Here is a 20,287-nt window from a genome sequence, read left to right on the forward strand (position 1 = left end):
GCGAGTCCCTCCCACGATGTTAACGCCGCTTGGGGAAGGGGTTGGGAGAGCAGGTGGCGCTCTAGGCGAGTTCGTTCGCGCCTCTATGGTGCCGAATGCTCTTCTGCTCCGCGCGTCGGGACGTACGTTGCCCCTTTAATCGGCGGAAGGCGGTGCCGAGGAGGTCCCGCGAGAGCGCCGGGGGGCGGGGGGCGGGGGGCGGTGCCGAGGCTGGGGGCCTGTGGCGGATGGAGCCTGCGATGGAGCCGGAGACTCTGGAGGCGCGAATCAGTGAGTGTCCGGGAGGGGCGCGGGCCGGACCGGAACCGGAACCGGGGGCACTAGGCGGGCCCCTTCCCGGCGGGGGCGGGGTACGCGGTGCCCCCTCCTCACGCTTTGCCCCGGCCCGGGAGGGGCGGTGTCCCAAGCCAATACCTCCGACCCTGGGGTTAAGGGAGACCCCACCAGCTGCGCGGACCGGCGATGGGAGCAGGCGCCGCCCACCCTTCCGATTCCTGGGCCGCGACCCCCGGGGAAGAGTGAGCTGCTCCCGGCTCTGCGCCCAGAACCCCCGGGATAGAGAGAGCAGCCTCCAGCTCCCTCGGGCCCAGACTTTTCCGCGGAGCGGACACCCAAGTCATTACCTGGACTCCGGGAGGAAGCAAGCGAGCGCCCCGATAGCTGCACCTCACACCCGGGAGCGAGGGACCAGGCTCCCCTTGAGCCCCGAATCCTCCACTTTCTGGCGCTGCATGGCGTGACTCTCTCCTATCCCTTTCTTGAGCTTGCAACTCAGATTTGTTCGTTCCCTCGCCCTGGAAGGTAGGACCCACTAACCCATCGAATCCTCCGCGCTCTGGCCACATAGTGAGAAACCCCCAAACCCCACAGGCTTGGGAGGGTCCTGTCTCAGATTCCAGAAGTGATTTCAAGTTCTCTGTCACTATCCTCAGTCCAGGCCCTGAGATTCTGCACCCCCCACCAAAGACTCCTTTCCTAGCCCTTGCTAAGTTTCCTCCAAAGGGCCCTGCATCTCCTCCTGTGTCTCCTCAGACACGATTTCCTAATACTTAGGCTTGAGTACTAGCCCTCACACTGTCTACCTGACCTCCGTGTCCCACACTGCAGAAGATCCTTGGCTCTCATAACCTACTACTGGACTGTGTTCCTGAGAGCGCGGCTTGCTTCCCGCCTGGACTAGGGACAGCTCCCTCCCAAGTCTTTGCTCCCATTCAGGTCACATCTGTACCAGGGCCTCAGAGACTCCTCTGGGTCTACTTTCATCTCAGCCCCTTGACTCCAGGCGCACCAGGGAGCTGCACAGGATGATTTTGGGATTATGACCAGCCCCTTTTAAGCCAGTCTTGTGCAGAGTTGAATCCTGAGGATGGTCCCAGAAGCACACCGTCTCCAAGGATGTTTCAGAGTCAGTCTGGCCAGTGGTGGGGGAGGGCATGGAAAGGAAGCACTCAGCGGCCGACTGTTCTGGAACGCCACAAGTGTCCAGGTCTCAGCAGTAACTTAGGGGGGATGGGCAGGGCCCTGGCTGACAGATCTGACAGGCCGCAAGCCTTGAACCGTGGGTGCTACAGAACAGTGTCAGGTTTAGCAACAGTGGGATTTTTCTGAGAGGCCAAAGAGTCTGATCTGAAAAACAGACAGGAGTCAGGCCACTCAGGTTTGGCAGGAGGCTAGACTCTGATAGATTGCGGCCGATGTGGTTTTCTCTTTTTCTTGCCCTTTGTGCCCTAGCAAAATTGTAAGCTCTTACCTTGCAGTGACTGGAGGTGAAGAGTAGCTTTTGGTGGGTAACTGATGGCATTGTCACCACTGTAGAGTGACAGGGTGGAGTCATGCCCTGTTGTGAAACAATTCCTCCTTCCCTCTGTGTTCTACCCTGCTGCCTGCTGGGGAGAGTGCTCCCCCCAGGTAGAGGTAAGAGGGCTGGGAGTTGGGAGCCAGGGCCAGAGAGGTTGGTCAGACCTCCTTGGACCCAGAGGCCCTCGCTCTGAACCAGATGCAGAGAAGATGTCTCAGGATGCCACTACTTCTTCCTCACTGGCTTCTGACTTAGGAGCGGGCTCTAGAACCACTTTCTTTGTCCTCACTCAGACTCATGTGTCTCTGACACTCTAAGGGACTTCCTGTTTTAGGGTCCCCAGGCTGGATGTCATTGAGTAGGCAATATCCAGCCCCATTCTAGTTTTCTAAGCAGCCTCTGGCCGTGCTGGGGGGCTGGGAGGCTGGGAGGCAGAGTGGATGGGGGGCAGCTGTTTCTGGTGTTCCTGGGTGGTCAGCAGGGGCTTCATTTCTCCCAGGGACTGGCGGGCTCTGCAGGGCTCCTGGAACAGAGATTTGTATGCACAGAGGAAATGTTTCTTTCACATCTCTGCTCAGCTGTACCTCTGAAAGTCTTCCCAGAAAGCAGCACCCCACACACACTTCTTTATACCTTCTCCCTGCTCTGGTTTTCTTTCTTTCTTTCTGTTTTTTTTTTTTTTTTTTTTTTTTAATGCTCTGTTTTTCTTTATAGCACTCTGCAACAGTGTACAGTATCGTGTGTTTGTTTGTTTATCTGAGTAGTCAGTGTTTCTCTTGCTGGGTGGTGAGCTCCAAGAGGGCAGGGATTTTGTCTTGTTCACTGCTGTGGTTCCACACTCAGAATATTTATTGAATAAATATGAATTGAATGATTGGCTGCCAGGCACTGGGATCCTAGGGCTCCAGGCCTCCCGCCAGAGCACAGGGCCCCAAATGGGCAGGCGCCACAGGCCGAGTCCCCAACCTCCTGGATTCGGATTCCCCCAGAACCTCCCCCTGCCTGCCTGCAGCTGAGCCCGCATCCATTCACTCATTTACTGGGTGTGCATTTACGGGCGCGTGCATAAGTGGCTGGGATGCGGTGCAGTAGCAGACTTGGGCCCACGATGAAGGTCAGGTCTGGGGGACACAGCAGAGAGCTGCCTCGGCAGTGCTGCCCCGGGGAAGGTGGCGCTGTTAGGGACGGAGGAAGCGATACCTGAGCCACACTCCTTCCCAAGGCCCCCATGCCCTGCCCTGAGCTGTTATCCACAGCTCTTCTCACCCGCAACCCTTGAGCTGTTCGGAGGCACATCATCCCCAGCCTGGTTAAGTCCCTCCAGCACTTCTTGTGTTGCCTCTTCCAGGCAGCCTCCCCTGGCTCCAGGCTCCCCTGAGTCCCCTCCTCCAGTTACCGGTTCCCACGGCTCCTTTGCCTCCCTCTGTCACATTCTGTTGAGAATCTAGCTGACCTTGGCCCACTTCCCAGCTGCAAAGCTCCTTGAGGTTGGAACTACTGCTTTTTTCCCTTACCTCTGGATCTCCTCTGAGAGTAAATTCCATGAGAATTATGGGGACACTTCAGGAGCAGAATCAGAGGAGGTGCAGACAGGCGTACAGCAGCAGGGGTTGGGGCAATGCGGGAGGGGAACGACCCCTGAGCACAATCTCTAGACGTGGGGCCCCTCGAGAAGAAGCTGCAAGGAGAAGCCCTCAGACGGCAGCTCATCTGTGCATTGACTTGACGGACAACAGCGCTGGGGTCTTGGGGCCGTCGGAGCAGGGAGTCCAGGGGGGAGGCCTTTTCGCATGCTCAGCCATACGCCAGGGCAGGGAGTGGGAGAGGCAGGGATCCCTTCACCAGGCCACTGGCCCTCTCCTCTCCTCCAGACAGAGCCACAAACCCCCTGAACAAGGAGCTGCACTGGGCCAGCATCAACGGCTTCTGCGAACAGCTCAACGAGGACTTTGAGGGGTAGGTGGCTTCCCTGTCTTTCACTCACATACTCAGCACCTGCCGTGCACACTCCAGACCCTGGCCTTGGGCAGAGACGAGGATGAGTTGAGACCCAGTTTCCATTCTTAAGTGCTCCCAAATTAACAATGGCAGCGCGCACTTTGTACTCAGTGCCGCTGTGTGCCACCCTCTGAGGTGGGCCTTGCTGGACCCATCTTACAGGTGAAGAAACCGAGGTTCAGGGGGCTCAGCAGTTGCCCCAAGATCTCGTAGAGAGGAGTAGGTAGTCCCGGGCTTGATGAATCCCAGGGCTGCCTGACCCGCACCCATGCTTTGTTGGGGAGGGCCTCCCAGAGAACTGCGTGCTCCCCAGCTGGGAGGGGCCAGCAGGCTCTTTGCTCAAGGAAGAACCAGAACCATCTGCATTAGGATCACCCGGTGTATTTGTCAAAAATGTCCATTTGTGGGCTGCACCCAGACTTGGACTAGACTGCCCGGCAGGGAGCTTGCGGGGGATGTTGTTAGCAGGCTCCCCAGGTGGCATTGAAGTTTGGGGAGCACAGCTCAGTGTGCTTCGCTTCTGACGCACCCCATGAGCATAAATGCTCCACTCGGGATGCCGTGCAGACAGCGTGACGTGTGTGCTCCCCAGTCCAGCTGCTCAGGTGAGAGTCCCGTCCCTTCTGTTCGCTGAGTCGCCCGGACGAGTAACTAGATGCCTCTGGGCCCCCATTTCTGAGACTGTAAAGTGGAGGTGATGGTGCTGCCTACCTCAGGGGACTCTTGTGGAGGTTAGGCAGGAAGATGGATGTGAGGTGCCTTGCACATCATAAGGGCTCCGTATGTGTTAGCTGTTACTGTCACTGGTGACAGGTCTTTCATGATCTGGTAGATGATGTCACCATTGCCACCGTGACTTCTCCCAGGAGAATATTCTGTGCACATTGTCATGTTCTGCTCCCAGGCTGGGCCCTTGAAGGCTGTGGGCATCTCTCTGTACTTGTCCCTATGGCAAGCCAAGGACACAGCAGGTCATAGTTCTCAGTAAAGCCGGCCAGCGGGCTGAGCTCACGCCTTTCAAAGGTCCCCGGCCTGTGCTCCCTACCTGGTCCCGCCCTCTTGTGCCACAGTCTCCAGCCCCAATCCGGAGAGGGAGCTGGACCTTTGCATGTGTCCTGGAGAAGCCGCTGCCGGCTGCAGTTCCAGCGGGGAAGTGCGGCTGCCCTCCCTGCGGTGCCCGGGGCTCTGCGGCTAGTCTGGCTCTTTGCTGTTCCTCTCTCCCAGGCCTCCACTTGCCACCCGGCTGTTGGCCCACAAGATCCAGTCCCCACAGGAGTGGGAGGCGATCCAGGCCCTGACGGTGAGGAGAAGGGGAAGCACGGTGCCATCTGTCCCCTGACCATGTGGGTGGCACCGGTGGGGGGGCCAACACTGAAGTTTTTGGGGTCCCAACAGGTTCTTCCTTTTTCTTTTATAAGTTTATTTATTTACTTATTTTTGGCTGCATTGGCTCTTCGTTGTTGGGTCTTCGTTGCTGCACGTGGGCTTTCTCTAGTTGTGGTGAATGGGGGCTATTCTTCGTTGTGGTACGTGGGCTTCTCATTGCAGTGGCTTCTCTTGTGGCAGAACTCGGGCTTTAGGTGCGCAGGCTTCAGTAGTTGTGGCACGCAGGCTCAGTAGTTGTGGCTCGCAGGCTCTAGAGCGCAGGCTCAGTAGTTGTGGTGCACGGGCTTAGTTGCTCCACGGCATGTGGGATCTTCCTGGACCAGGGCTCGAACCAGTGTCACCTGCATTGGCAGGCGGATTCTTAACCACTGCGCCACCTGGGAAGCCCCCAGGTTCTTCTTTAGAGCCCAAGGGAGTTGTGCCCCGATGGCCTTGAATGGGGGTGTGGCCCAGCCCCTGAGGGTCCCATGGCAAACAGTGAACCAGTGGGCTGGCCTCCCACCCCAGACCCTGCACAGTTAGGCTTCTTGTGGGGAGGAAGCCCTAGGTCATTCAGCCCAGGGATTCCCAGCTCCAGCGGTGCCTCAGACCTTCAGGAGGCTGAATCAGGGCCCCACCCCAGACCCGCCGACCAGAACCCCTATAGTATATGCATCCAGGAATCTTCGTGTTTATAATAGAGCTCTGTGTTTATAGATGCATTACGGGGCCGGGCCGGGCCAGCCCATCGATGGCCTCCAGGCACAGGACAGCACAGGGGCACAAGGGGTGACAGCTGGGCTCAGGCCAGAGGTTTCAAAGCTGAGCCAGTAGCAGAAGAGCAGGGGGTGCACTGCTGTGGCCCCCAAGCATGGGTCAGATAGCAACAAACCATACAGCAAAGCTGATTTTAGATGGTGGTAGATAAACAGTTTTCCTTTTAATAGTTATGTATTTGTTTTAACATGTTAGGGTTTGGGTGGGTTTTTTTTCCCTGAAATACATATTAATCCTCTGATTTCACATACATCTAGCTTAGGATAAGGCTGAGTTTGATGGTGCCTATTTACGTTTCAAAAAATTATCAAAGGAAAATAGTAAGAAAGTAATTTACTAGTGGTCCTCAGATATGGCCAAGCCGTGGAGGGACTAAGTCGGTGCTGCGAGTTGGGCATCGCCAGGCTCTCGGGGTGGCCCAGCCCTGTCCCCCAGAGGGTGGTGATCAATCTCAGGGGGCCTCTGAACTTCAGAATCCTCTTTTTCTCAAGAGTCATTTTCCCCCTTCTCACTGCCAGTCCCTGGGCTTCTGGGCCCCGGCTGAGGCGTGGGAGGGAGGGTACCTCCTCTGATCCTCCCTGGGGGTCCCCGCACCTCACACCACCCCCCCAGGTGCTGGAAACATGCATGAAGAGCTGCGGCAAGAGGTTCCACGACGAGGTGGGCAAGTTCCGCTTCCTCAACGAGCTCATCAAGGTCGTGTCGCCCAAGGTGGGTGCTCCTGGCGCACGCTCAGACCTGCGCTGTCAGACGGCGGTAAGGAGGGGTGACTGACCGGCCTCATCCTGACCCGACACAAACACAGACCCTTTCTCAGGGTTCCCTTCACAGCTGAGTCCGGGATGGCTGGGTTTCCAGGAAGAATGCTTCCAGGCTGCCTGGTGGCCGGCCAGCTCTGGAGCTGCTTGGCACTTAGGGAGGAATGATTGCAGTGAACACAGAACGGCCTCCCCAGCGCGGGCTGCTCGGGCTCTGAGATCTCTCCCTGCAGACCTGGCCACAGCACCCCGCCTAGGTGTCTAGTGGAGGGTCTCCCTGTCTCCACCTCACAAAAGTGGCCTCCTTGAGGCCTTGGATGCTGACGCCCCAAACCTGAGTGACAGAGCCTCTCATGGGCCTGAGGAGTCCTCCCCTAGGGCAGGAACATGTTTGATGCCCCTTGGGTGAGAGCCCACCTCTTCGCCCATCCTTGCTCAGACCCAGCCCTTGACCAGAGCGGCTGAATGACCCAGCAGCTCTTCTCAGGAGATGACTGGAGTGAGAGCCGGTTCCCTCTGCCGAGTTTGCTGCTGGGAGACTGAATGGAGCCCGGGGCCGAGTGGTTCCACACCTGCTCCTTCCCTGGTCAGCCCGGAGCCTGGTGGCTCCTCCTTCCTGAGGTCACAGTTAAGGTTTCCACGAGCTGGCCGAGAGCAGGCGCTGGGCTCTGGGCCTTACCTGTGTCAGCTCTGCATCCCCAGCACGGTGCCACTGCTGTCATCCCCACTTAACAGGCGGGGCACTGGGACACCCAGGGCTTGCACAGCTAGTGAGCAGCAGGGCTAGGAGGTGAGCTCAGGCTGGTTAGGTGGGAGGGTCGTGTAGGCTGAGGTTTCTGAAGGAGTCCTGGGGAAGCAGCCAGGTTTAGGCTGGTGTTGGGACCACAGTGTGTGGGGCTGGGCAATGTCAAAGCCTCCTCTCCCTTCCGTCCCCGAAGTACCTGGGCTCTCGGACGTCGGAGAAGGTGAAGAACAAGATCTTGGAGCTTCTCTACAGCTGGACGGTCGGCCTCCCTGAGGAGGTGAAGATCGCAGAGGCCTACCAGATGCTGAAGAAGCAGGGTGAGGCCCCAGAGGTGGGGTGTGACCACCTCTTCCCTGGGGCTCTGGCAGCTTCAGGGCCTCTGGCAGCAAGGTTCTAGGTCTGCCCTTTAACTTCTCAAGAACATAGAGCCAGTGGGGCCTCTTTATGGTTCTGCCTGAGGCCAGCTTGGATGGAGAAAAGATGAGGTTGAGTCAGAGACTGGTCCCCATGGTACGGCCTCAAAATACAGGTTTCTAACTGCCCCCGACCCCACACACACACTATTGGACATGGTAGTTCAGGAGCAGGCCCTGACCCCCCACAGTCCAGCGCCCGCATGCTGGAGAAAGCCTGCCCTCCACCTTCCATCCTACCCTTGCCCGCCCCCATCCCCCTCTCCCCTCCACCCCAGCCCCTGAGACGGTCTGCCCACCGCCGTCTGCTGCAGGGATTGTGAAGGCCGACCCCAAGCTTCCAGATGATGCCATCTTTCCCCTTCCTCCGCCACGGCCCAAGAATGTGATCTTTGAAGACGAGGAGAAATCCAAGGTGAGGCTTCAGGGAGGGCCAGATGAGGACTCCAGGCCCACTGGGGGTCAGTGGGTGACGGGCGCCAGGTGTTGAGCCCTCACACGTGCTGAGTGCTGCCCGCGCAGTGCCCTTCACTTAGTAAACGCAGACCTGAGGCTGGTGGCCCTGGGGTTGGTTTGAGGGCATTTCATAGGTTGATCAGGAAGGAGCTTGCCTGTCTTTATGTCTGTGACCTTCTCAACAATGATTTTACTAGCTTTTTGTTAAAGAAGCATGTGGTCATGGGCAAGAACTTAAAACAGCACGGGGGGTAGGATAAAAAGTAAAAGCTCCTCTTCTACCTGCTCTAGTCCCAGGGGGTAAACGTTGAGTTTCCTGTACATCCTTCCAGAAGAATTCTCTAGCAATAGTAATGTAATGTTTCACACCATTTGTTGAAAGCTTAATTCTGCCGGGCGCTGCAGAGAGCGCTTACGTGCAGTGTGTCACTTGTCCCACGGCCACCCTGTAAGGTGTCAGATCTTTGCCATCCCATGGAGAGCTTAGTAACTTATTCACATCCCACCACCAGGAAAAGGAGCCAGCACGGGACCCCAGACCCAGGGACTGCTGTCACAGCCATGTCCCTCTGTCTCCACAGATGCTGGCCCGCCTGCTGAAGAGCTCCCACCCCGAGGACCTCCGAGCTGCCAACAAACTCATCAAGGAGATGGTGCAGGAGGTGATGGCCAAGCCCAGAGTGCAAGGAGGTGGCGGGATGGGCTGTTGAGCTGGGCCACTGAGGGAGGTCGTGTGTACGTGTGCACAGTGGCCCAACTAAAGGGCTGTGACAGCAGAGAAAGAGCTGACCGAGTCAGGGGGACCCTGCGGGCAGAGCCAGGATCAGCGTGTGGAAGGAAGAATTTCCCAGCAGGCAAGCTGACCTGCATTGGCTTCTGTGAGCCTGAATACCTCTTCTGTAAAAGTTAGAGGGAAATTAGGCCTTACTATGTTCAAAATATAGTATATTTTACATACATACACATAGAGAATAATGTACATGTATTTTATAAGTATGTATACCTGTGTTGTGGGTGCACGCTGAAATCTTTTTTATTGATAAGGGTATGTCATCAAAAAAGTGCAGTCCAGAGACCCAAAGGGCAGACACTCTTGGCTGTCTCAGGGCAAGCTGTGTACTCTGACAGCCCAGAGAAAGGGCAGCTCTTCTCAAGGAGGGCGACTGTATCAGATGGCACAGCACAAGCCCACCTTTCATTCCACAAGGGAGGAGCATGCATAGTGAGCAGAGTGGGAGAGGGATAGCAGGGTCACTGCTGCAGTGGCCTTTCAAGGGGGTCACGGCACTAGTTTCTCAGTTGTACTTGGTGACCGCTAAGGTCCCCTTTCACTCTCAAGTACTGAACCTCCTTTCAAGGGACAAACACAGAGGGGGAGGGTTATGTAGAAACACAGGTGTAAATCTAGCTCCCAGTCCTCCAGAATCACCTGGTGAGTATGTTGGAAACCCAGAATCCTGGGCCACCCCTAGAGATTCTGATGGGCTCCTGCGGAGGCCTGGGTCCAGGGGGCGTTGGCAAGAGGAGAGGAAGTGAACACAGGGTTGGTCAAGGGCTTCTTGGACCAGAGTGCCCTGTCCTGGGCCCGAGGGGCTCTTAGCAGGGGCTGATATCACACCCAGCAGAGGGTGGTGTGGGACAGTGCCTGGCTCAGGTCCAGTCCTGACTCAGGCGCTCCGGGGCCGTTTGCTGATGCCTCCCCAGGACCAGAAGCGAATGGAGAAGATCTCAAAGCGGGTGAGCGCCATCGAGGAGGTGAACAACAACGTGAAGCTGCTAACGGAGATGGTGATGAACCACAGCCAGGGCGGCGCAGCTGCGCAAAGTAGTGAGGACCTCATGAAGGTGCGCCCGCCCCCACCCACCCCCCCACGCACTGCAGGGCCCCCGCCGGCCCTGACCTGCCCGCCCTGCTGCCCCCAGGAACTGTACCAGCGCTGTGAGCGCTTGCGGCCCACACTCTTCCGACTGGCCAGCGACACGGAGGACAATGATGAGGCCTTAGGTGAGCTGCAGTTGGAAGGAGCTGCCACCAGGGGGCCCCCTTCTCCAGCAGTGACCTTGGGTTTCTCCACTTTGAGGAAGAAGGAAGCGGCGATCAAGGGCTGATGTGCTTTAGAGGCCCTTTGGGTCAAGCCCTTTCGCAGACACCTTATTTACTGCCCATAAGCTGCACAGGAGGGAGAATTGTCCCTATTTCACAACTGGGGCTCAGGGAGGGAAGTGACCTGTCCAGATCAGAGAGCAGAACGGTGGCAGAGCCAGGGTGCACCGGAGGCTCTCTCCCTCCAGACACTGCCTCCCCAGTTAGGGTGAGCTCGAAACCTAGAGCAAACCCCTCAGGCCCGAGTGCTTCCAGAGCTGGGCCCCGTGGCTCCTGCTAGGGCCACACGTCAGGGTCTCGTCCTTGTTTCGTGCCACCACATCAGCCAGGGCCTGTCGGGCAGCAGTCTAGGTACCGTCTCAGCCTCCATTCCTCAGGAGTTCCCTGAGCGCCTCCCATGTGCTAGGCACCTGGTCCCCACCCAAGAGGCTTGCTGCTCAGATCCCTCTAAGCCTTGGCCCCCAGGAGGTGACATCAATGAGGGCCTAGTTTGTGCCGGGCACTGTTCTGGGCCCCGGGGGGTATGGCAGTGATCAAAATCAGCAGAGCCAAATCCTCATGGAGCTTGTAGCCTGATAAGAGGAGACAAACGGTAAAGCAGGGGTGTGAGCGGGGCAGTTTGTCAGGCGGCGGTAAGGGGCGTGGAGAAAAACAGAGGCGGGACTGGTGGTACGGGCTGGCGGTTAGAGAGGGCCTCCCTGAGGTGAATTGGATAAAGACCTGAAGTAGGAAGGGGTGCAGCCATGCAGAGATCCGGGGGTCTCCAGACAGCAGAGCCCGAGTGGAGGCCTGGAGGCCGGTGCACGCCTGTGTGTTCGGGGGCCGGCACGGGGCAGCGTGGAGGGGACTGGGCAAGGGCAGGTCGCAGAGGGCCTTAGTCTGAGGAGTCGAGGTGGGCTGCCCCCGGGCCCCTCCCACGAGGCTTGAGATGGCCGTGGGGTGCTCATCCCCCCCGGAGGCCCCCACATTCTTTCAGCCTGGCCTCTCCCCTCCTGTCTGTTCCAGCGGAGATCCTGCAAGCCAACGACAACCTCACCCAGGTCATCAACCTGTACAAGCAGCTGGTGCGGGGCGAGGAGGTCAACGGCGATGCCACAGCCGCCTCCATCCCTGGTGAGGAGGTGGCAGGAGAGCTGGGAGGGCCCCTGAGTCGGAGGGCCATAGGGTCCTGGCTAGGGTGCTGGTCACAGAGCTTGGTGGCCCCTTAAGATGGAGGAGGCCCCCACTGAGAGAGCTGGGGGTGGAGTCTGTGCCAAGCCTGCAGCTGCGGGGGAGGAGGTCTGGATGCGGGTCGGAGGGGAGGGAGCCGAGGGTTTGGCGAGGACAGGCAGAAGAAGGAAGGCCTTTCTTTCATTTGACAAGTCTGGCACCTGTTGTGTGGGGCTAGGTCACACCCCCCGAGGCTTAGTTTAATTATCAGAAGTGGGCAAAGAGGGTTTGATACATCAGCATTACAGGCTCGGCTCCACTCAGGGTAAAGTGACAGCCCCCCCGGGAGAGGTTAGAATTGGCCCTGTTTGGGAGAGGTGGGGGTGGGGTACTACACAGAAACATCGGAGTCTAAGAGGGGCCTTAAAGGATGGGAGGCAATTGGCCAAGAGACAGGGAAGAAGGAAGTACATTCTGTGAGGAAAGGACACCATGTGCCAAAGAAGAGGCCTGGCAAGCAGATTCGGGGCAGAGGGAGTGTGGCCAAGGAGGGGAAGCTCGCTGCTCCCAGACCCCAGGGACTCTGAGTGTCCTCCGCCCAAGGCTGGCCTGACTCTCCTTTCCCACCCCAGGGAGCACCTCGGCCTTGTTGGACCTCTCAGGTCTGGATCTCCCTCCGGTGGGCACCACTGACCCAGCCACGCCCACCCGCCCTGGTGACCAGGCCAGCCTGGAGCAGCCCAGCACCTCAGTTTCCCTACTTGACGATGAGCTCATGTCTCTGGGTGAGGAAGGGGCGGGGCCCAGAGCAGGGCAGGCTCTGCTGCAGGTGGGGGGTGATGCCCCCAGTACACAAGGCAGCTTTCAGAGTGCAGTCAGGTCAGCGTGTTCCTCCTCCTCCTGTGAGTCCTCTGGAGGATGGAGGAGAGGCATCAGGCCCATTTCACAGCTGAGGAAACTGAGGCTCAGGGAAATGAAGGAGCTTGCGCCAGGTCCTACAGTCAAAGTGTGAGGCTGGTGGGACTTCCCTGGTGGAGCAGCGGTTAAGAATCCGCCTGCCAATTCAGGGGACATGGGTTTGAGCCCTGGTCCAGGAAGATCCCACATGCCGCGTAGCAACTAAGCCCCTGCGCCACAACTACTGAGCCTGCGCTCTAGAGCCCGTGAGCCACAACTACTGAAGTCCGTATGCCTAGAGCCCATGCTCTGCAACAAGAGAAGCCACCGCAATGAGAAGCCCGCGCACCACAACGAAGAGTAGGCCCTGCTCGCCGGAACTAGAGAAAACCCGCGCACGGCAACGAAGACCCAACGCAGCCCAAAATAAATAAATAAATAAGTTTATTTTTAAAAAAAAAGAAAAAAGAATCCACCTGCCAATGCAGGGGACACGGGTTCAAGCCCTGGTCTGGGAAGATCCCACATGTCGCGGAGCAGCTAAGCCCATGTACCACAACTGTTGAAGCCCACACACCTAGAGCCCGTGCTCCACAACAAGAGAAACCACCACAATGAGAAGCCCACGCACCGCAACTAAGAGTAGCCCCTGCTTGTCGCAACTAGAGAAAGCCCACGTGCAATAACAAAGACCCAACGCAGCCAAAAAAAATTTTTTTTTTAAAAAACGGTAAGGCTGGCATCACCTCTGATAAGCCAGCCACACCTAGGCTCTGGCGGCCTGAGGGAAAACAAAGGGATTTCCCTGCAGCAGGTTAGAGCCTAGAATTGGGAGCTCCCCAGGCAAGTCAGCATTTCCTCGCCACTGAGAAAGAGGTGGGGAGCTCTGGAAGCTCCAGGGAAGCCCGTGCGGGAGCACAAGGCACTCTGTGAGCCACGCTGGTCCCAGGCCAGGCCCGCAGTCACTGTGGCAGGGTCGGGGCTCCAGAGCCCAATGGGGAGCAGGCTCATCCCTGGGGAAGAAGCAGAGGGCACCCAGCCGGCCAAGCAGTTTTAGAGTTTGCAGCTTTCAGGCGCAGCAGTGCCCCCTGAGAGCGTAGCAGCAGGAGAGCCTCAGAGCAGCCTCCTCACAATGGCTCGAAGGCGTGAAGAGATAGAGGTGGTCGGGCTCTGTCAAGGAGACCTTGCCCTGTCAAAGGAGTCTCGGAGGATATGTTGGGAAACTAACTTGGAAGCCAAATCAGACTGTGTTCTCCTGAGTTAGTTCTGAGGTGAAAACCACACCTGACGGACTCCGAGAAGCGATGGTATGCCGGGGTCCCGGCGGGGGCTCCCCTGACCTCAGCCTCCGAGCACTGCTGTGTCTTAGCCCGCCCTCCACTCAGCCCAGAAGACGGTGCTGTCAACGTCCCTGGTCTGCAGATGCCAGAGCAAGGCTTAGAAAGGCTGAGTGACTTGACCGACGGGGCACCAGGCTTTGCACGAGGCCCTCAGATCCTGAAGCCTCACTCATAGCTGCTCTGACTCAGCTCGTCAGCCGGGAACGGGAAGTGAGGGCCTGGAGGGACGAGCAGGAGACAAGGGGGTCAGCGGACCAGGTCAAGTTCCCCTGTGTGGGCCCGTCAGCCAGCACCCCCCAGGAGGCCCTGACCACGGGGTGTGCGGGGGCTTCCTGAGGAGTCCCACCCACCTGCGCCCTCATCATTCAGAGCCAGGGGTGAGGTGACTCAGGGAGAGAGGACCCTGGCCCCGCTTGAGAGGTCAAGATGGCCCAGTAACCAGAAAGCACACACAGGCTCGTCTTCCCCAGCAGAGCCTGCTCCAGGCGGCAGCAGGAGCGTGTGGCCCAGCCCCCAGCGAGGCACTGTGTGCTTTGCACTTCCTGTCCCCCGGTCGCTTCAGCAGAGCCCTGAGCCTCCAGCTTCCTCTGGTTGCTACTCAAAGCAAAGAAAATGTGGGAACCAGAACCAGAAGTGGCAGGGCAGCAGCCACCCAGCTCCCCGGCTCGGGGGAGTGGAGGAAGCCTTGGGACCACAAAGGGGGCTCATCCTAAACCGTTCTCTCTGGCAGGGAGGGGGAGGGGGAGGGGTGGGGTAAGCAAAACGCACTTCCCGTCTGCCAGAGAGGTCCCAGCGCCGGGCAGGCACCGTGTCTGAATTGTCCCATTCAGTAGTGACAACAGTCCTCTGATGCAAATGCTACCGTTGTCTCCCGTCTTACAGACGAGGCACAGGAAGGTTGCCCCCAGCCCAAGGTCACACAGCTGGGTGGCAGAGCTGTGTCTGAGCTCCAGTAATTAGGCCTTGCTCTGTCCAAGTGCACACTCTGCCGCTTTCCAGTTGTGTGACTGTGGGCAGGTTACTTAGCCCCTCTGAGCGCCCGTTTCCTCATCTCTAAAGGAGGCATGAGAACCCCACATCCACCTTGTAAGGCTGTGTGAGGATTGAGACCCATGTCTGCAGTGCCTGACCCGGAGCTGTTAGCAGCCTCCACTGTGTTGTCCCTGGTCTCAAGAGAGGCATGTCCAGAGGTGGAGACCCAGCAGTTGCAGCCTCCCGTGCCTCACCCTTGCCTGCCAGGCTGGACCTCACTTATTCAGGCATTGCTACAAACAGGATAACTTGGCTTCTCTTTAAAAACCAGGGTGAACTTGGCTGGGGGTGTGCTTCAGGGCGGGCAGAGGTCAAACTGGCTGGTGACCTGTTGCCCTCTACCGACCAGCAGGCGATGAGCAGGCCCCTTCCAGAAGGGCCACCGCCCTCCTTTGCAGCCAGCCTTGGCACGTGCCAGGGCAGACAGGGCCTTTAGAGTCTGCCCAGGCCATCCGCGTGGTGTGCTCGGACCCTGCGGCCCAGCCGGCACCTTGCCCCTGGTTGCTCAGATTCTGGGCCGGGCCTGGGCCCAGGGCCCTGTTCACTGCACCGCAGTGCCCTTGTGACGCTCAGAGGGTGTCCCTCCAGTTTGGATGGGCACAGGATGGTGACCCCTGCCTGCCTGGATCTGAGTTTACAGACCTCACGTGGTGTCTCCCACGCCCTCTTCCCCCCCGCCCCGCTGGCTCCCAGCTGCCCCATAATGAACGAAGGTGAAAGTCCTGACCTCAGTAGTTGAGTTGGCTTCTGAGTGGCAAGAGAGGAAGCGTGTTTGGGCCCAGGGAATGGGCTCTTGGGGTCTTTGGTTTCTACTTCTGCTCTGCAGCTGGTTCCCTTTGTGGGGGGAGAGGGTGTGTCCCCTTCGAGCTGAGCCTCTCAGAGGAGGGGGTGCAGGGAGAGGGTAGCAATCAGGGAACCCTGACTCAGCACATAGTCGCCCCGGCTCTCTTGCCTCTGCTCACGAATCCAGAGGCTTTACCTCTGTCTTGTTTCCCTGCAGGCCTAAGCGACCCCACACCCCCTTCAGGCCCAGGCTTGGATGGTGCTGGGTGGAACAGCTTCCAGGTAGGAGGGGCCCATCCCAGGTGCAGAGCAGCTGGGACAGGCAGTCTGAGGGGCAGTGAAGGGACGGGTGGGCAGGAGGGCCGGGGGAAGGGGTGGCCCGGGGGGCGGAGGCACCCATCCCAGGGTGGAGGAAGATGGGAGGGCCTCCCCTCACAGCGCTTTTCCCTGCATGTCTCAGCCTTGGGTTTCTCTCGGGTTGAGATGGGGGTTCCCCATTCCTTTTCTCTTGAGGGTGACTCCGAGGTCCCTGGAACGGGATGGTTTCTCGAGTAGAATCCCAGACCAGGCCTGGCCCACCGATGGCCCTGGGGTGAGAGGGGCGCAGGCCGGCGGGAATGTTGTCCACACCCCTGCTGCTGCTTCCCCAGATGTCTCCTGCCGGGAGGGGCAGGGGCCTCAGGGCAGTGCCAGGTGACCTGACGCCTTCTCAGCACAGCCTCACCCACCCGCATCCTTTGTATGCCCAACAGTCGTCTGATGGCACTGAGCCCCCCCACCCCGCTCCAGCCCCCAGCGTGGACAGTCGGCCCCCGGCGCAGACGTCCCTGCCCACCAGCAGTGGTCTGGATGACTTGGACCTCCTGGGGAAGACCCTCCTGCAGCAGTCGCTGCCCCCGGAGTCCCAGCAAGTGCGGTGGTGAGGGCACGCCCTGCCCAGACCCTGCCCCTGCCCCTGCCCCAGGCCCATCAGGGAGAGGCCCGATGCTGGTTTGTCCCCGTGAGCAGCACTGCCAGAGTACCACCGTGTGCCAAGTGCTGTCCTGGGCTCGAGGGACACAGGAGTGACCACAGCAGGTGCAGGGCCCATCCAACAGGGCCTGGAGAGTATGAGAGATAGGGGACCGTGCCCCACTCACACGCCCTCCCCTAGGCCTGGCCTGCCAGCACCTGACAAAGACTGAAAGCCCAGAGGGCTGCCAGGGACTAGGGCATTGACCCCGAGTGGGTGGGGTGAGCAAGAGCTACCCGTTCCAAGGTGAGGAGACCAAGGCCAGAGAGACAGGGGGCGTCTGAGCCGGCCGTCAGGGACAGCCAGGAAGCCCAGCCTTTCCTGTGCCCCTCGTCTCTTGGCCACCAAAGCTTCACCTCTCAATGCACCGCCCTCCAATAAGGGAGAAGCAGCAGCCAGCCCCCCGGCTCACACTCCGGGACCTGCAGAATAAAAGCAGCTGTAGCTTGTCCAGCTCTGGCGCCACCAGCGTCCTCCACACCGTGTCCCCCGAGCCCTCTGGGTCCCTGCAGCAGCCCACACCGACGGAGCTCTCGCTGGCCAACATCACTGTGCCTCTGGAGTCCATCAAACCCAGTGAGTAGGGCGGGGGCACAGCAGGTACCGGCTGGGCTGGGTCAGCTCGCGGCCCCACCCGCCTTGCCTGCTGTCAGGAGCTGGATCTGGGGCAGCCGGTGGGAAGGCAGGGCTCCCCTCCCAGCCCTGCCCGACTCAGCGGGGCCTCTGGGCAAGACCCTTCCTCTTCCCAGGACTCAGTTTTCTCACTGGTCCCAGAGTGTCACAAAACTGCATTCTAAACTCCAGGGTGACCCAGGCAAGAGGACTTCTCACGGATGGCCCCTGCGCCCCTCCCCGGGAAGGCAGGGCCAGGACAGGGGAGGTTTGTGGGGCTCCCCAAGATCATAAAACCGAACCAGCATAAAGATTGAGGTCCAAGCCTAGGCTTCTCCTGCCCGGGAGCAAAAGGGCTGCTCACGGCACCAGGCTGTGAGCAGACTGGTGAAGACGGGCTAGTCTTCTCAGCGCTGTCCATCTTGTGAGCTCACTGTGACGAGGGTATCACCCCCTTGGTGTCCCCAGGAGCTAGGTAGTGGTGCCACCGTCTTAGCAGTATGGAGGGCCCTGAGCTCAGAGAAGCAGAGTGGCTGTACCAGCATCACACAGTGAGAGCATGAGTGAAGCGCACGCCCAGCCCTTCGCTCGAGCACTCTGGGAGCCCGGCACTTCGGGAGCCCGGTTGGGACTCAGTTCCAGGGTGGGCATTCTGCCTTCACCATCACACTAGAAGTCCACCTGCCTGTCTGAGCCCCGGACTGTACCCCTGCCTGCACTGCTGCCCAGGGTCAAGGCGACAGCCTGGGTCTGGGTCTGTTCATTCATCCCCAGCAGAGCAGCGAGTGCCCGGGGTCAGCCAGGTGTGGGGAGCTGGTCGGGTGTGCTTGGGCTCAGGCTTGGCACCCACCCCCGCCCCCACCATCGCCCTCTCCCCTTCTCCTCTGCCAGGCAGCATCTTGCCGGTGACCGTGTATGACCAACATGGCTTCCGGGTCCTCTTCCACTTCGCCCGAGACCCACTGCCCGGGCGCTCCGATGTGCTGGTGGTGGTGGTTTCCATGCTGAGCACCGCCCCCCAGCCCATCCGCAACATTGTTTTCCAGTCAGCTGTTCCCAAGGTGACATGGGCAGACCACCCCCCCTCCTCAAGGCAGGGTGACTTGGGGCTGGATGGGGAGCCAGCTCTCCAGGGCGGGGGTAGGGTCTCTGTCTCCGTCTCTCTGTCTCTCTCTTCTTGGGGAGTTGGGGGGTAGAAGGGCCCCCAGAGGAGGAGCTGGCAGGAGGCTGGGCCTTGTTCCCCAGGGACCGGGGACGAGAAGCCAGGGCTAGCTGTGCCCCATCCTGCCCTCCTGTCTGCAGATCATGAAGGTGAAGCTGCAGCCGCCCTCAGGCACAGAGCTGCCAGCATATAACCCCATCGTCCACCCCTCAGCCATCACCCAGGTCCTGCTCCTTGCCAACCCCCAGAAGGTGAGGGGCCCGGCTGTGACAGGGCACCGCTGTGGTGGGGGGGCAGCCTCTTTTCCCCGTCCGACCCTCTGCCTTCACCGTATCTGCCTCAGGAGAAGGTTCGTCTCCGCTACAAGCTCCTCTTCACCGTGGGCGACCAGACCTACAACGAGATGGGGGACGTGGACCAGTTCCCCCCACCGGAGACCTGGGGGAGCCTCTAGAACAGAGAGGGGCTGGGGAGAGGAGGGGCAACGGGACTGGCCGCCACTGAGCCTGGGTTCCCACGGCCATATTCCCCTGGGTCTGGTGCTTCTCCCCTCCCCACTGTGGGCCCCTCCTTCCTTGCCCTCTCCCCTGCTGAGCCAAACCCAGCAGGAGGCTAGGCCTCGGTTTGCACTGGTGGGGACCTTCATCACAGGTGGGAGGCTGGAGCGGGGAAGTGCTGCACACGGGCCCCGCAAGGACTGGGGGTCGTGGGGGAGAAGCATGGTTGTCGGGCAAGGGCCAGGACCTCAGGCCCAGCCCCGACCCCAGCCTGGGGAGGGGTCATCCCTGCCTGTCTCGTATGCCTTATGGGAAGGCCCAGCCATAACCTGGGGCCGTGCTGGAGCCGGGACCAGCTCAGGCCTCCTCCATAGGAACCGGGTGACTGGGGGGGCGTGACGCCTGCACCCCCAGCTCTTTGCACTCTCGGGTGTTTGGTTTGACTCTCTTAGCTTTTCTCTCTGCGTGGCCCTGTGGTCACTGTCTCAGGGGGGCCCAGTGAGGGGAGCCCCACCTCTCCCCCACTCCTCCTTGGGGTCTCCACTCTCCTGGCCCCTTTGCTGTCAGGCCTCCAGGGGGACTGTGGGAGAGACAGGTGGCCCCAGCTGGGGGCTCCCAGGCCCCTGGCCAAGGGAGGTCCTGCACTGGAGTTCTCAGTGTGTCTCTTTCATTCATTGGGCTTTGTCCATCTGTCTGTCCATGGGCAGAAGTGGGGTCAGTGTGTGAGTGAGAGCAGGAGTATTTATGGAAATAAAACGTCCTTTTTCCTCGACCAGCTGCTCTCATGGTCCTTCTGAGGTAGAGGGAGTCAGGAGGGGTCCAAGAGTGGGAGGATCCCAGGGCTGCCCCGCAGACCTCTCTGCCTCTCCTTGGAGATCAGGCCGCGGTTCCTCTTCTCACCACTCCCAGTCCCTGTACCGGAAGAGGCCCAGCTCAGGGGCCTGTGGCCACTGCTGAGTCACCAGAGAGGACCCAGGGCTGTGGTGGGCCCAGAGCTGTCCCAGCTGGAAGCGAGCGGCTGCTCGGACCTGCCAGGAGCCCCAGCTGCTGCAGACGCTGAGGGGGAGGCCCCTGGCCACTCACAACTTCCTCTTGCTGCACTCAGCCCTCAAAACACAGCTGCGGTGCAGCACCACCCGAGGCCCGTGCCTCAGCTGCTCCCTCTCCCCAGAGGCTACTCCTAGGGAGCAGGGTGCCAGCTGCAGCTTGTTTCCGGAGAGGCCCACGGACCCTGCACGGGGCGGGGTGTGGGGGGGTGGCCCTGCCACTCCCGGCCGGAGCACGTCCCCACTGGGTTATCAGTGTTTCTCTAACTGGGAGGCTGGGGTCCAGGCCTGGGGAGTGGCTTAGAGGCTAGCAGCTGAGGGAGCCAACCAGCACGGAGCAGAG

At 59.7% G+C, this 20,287-nt stretch overlaps 1 protein-coding gene across 5 annotated transcripts; it reads left to right on the forward strand.

Moving 5' to 3' along the window:
* Positions 1 to 227: 227 nt before the first annotated feature.
* On the forward strand, positions 228 to 19,670 carry GGA1 (golgi associated, gamma adaptin ear containing, ARF binding protein 1; the record flags this gene model as incomplete). 5 transcript variants are annotated; one of them, XM_079715971.1, is made up of 17 exons in its annotated part: positions 228 to 270; positions 3,670 to 3,754; positions 5,021 to 5,117; positions 6,533 to 6,649; positions 7,635 to 7,758; positions 8,169 to 8,269; positions 8,892 to 8,972; positions 10,015 to 10,155; positions 10,234 to 10,315; positions 11,420 to 11,527; positions 12,196 to 12,348; positions 15,833 to 15,897; positions 16,368 to 16,534; positions 17,010 to 17,207; positions 18,135 to 18,300; positions 18,542 to 18,652; positions 18,745 to 19,670. In XM_079715971.1, 17 exons carry the CDS (start codon positions 228 to 230, stop codon positions 18,853 to 18,855), a joined length of 1,950 nt encoding a protein of 649 aa, XP_079572097.1. In that variant the 3' UTR covers positions 18,856 to 19,670. The 5 variants fall into 5 exon arrangements, with proteins under 5 accessions (XP_079572097.1, XP_079572098.1, XP_079572096.1 ...); XM_079715972.1 differs by having other exon boundaries at positions 5,021 to 5,096; positions 6,551 to 6,649; XM_079715970.1 differs by having other exon boundaries at positions 5,021 to 5,096; positions 6,551 to 6,649; positions 17,010 to 17,203; positions 18,131 to 18,300.
* Positions 19,671 to 20,287: the final 617 nt, after the last annotated feature.

Source organism: Hyperoodon ampullatus (genome assembly GCF_949752795.1).
Source record: "Hyperoodon ampullatus genome assembly, chromosome: 11".
Classification (NCBI taxonomy): domain Eukaryota; kingdom Metazoa; phylum Chordata; class Mammalia; order Artiodactyla; family Ziphiidae; genus Hyperoodon; species Hyperoodon ampullatus.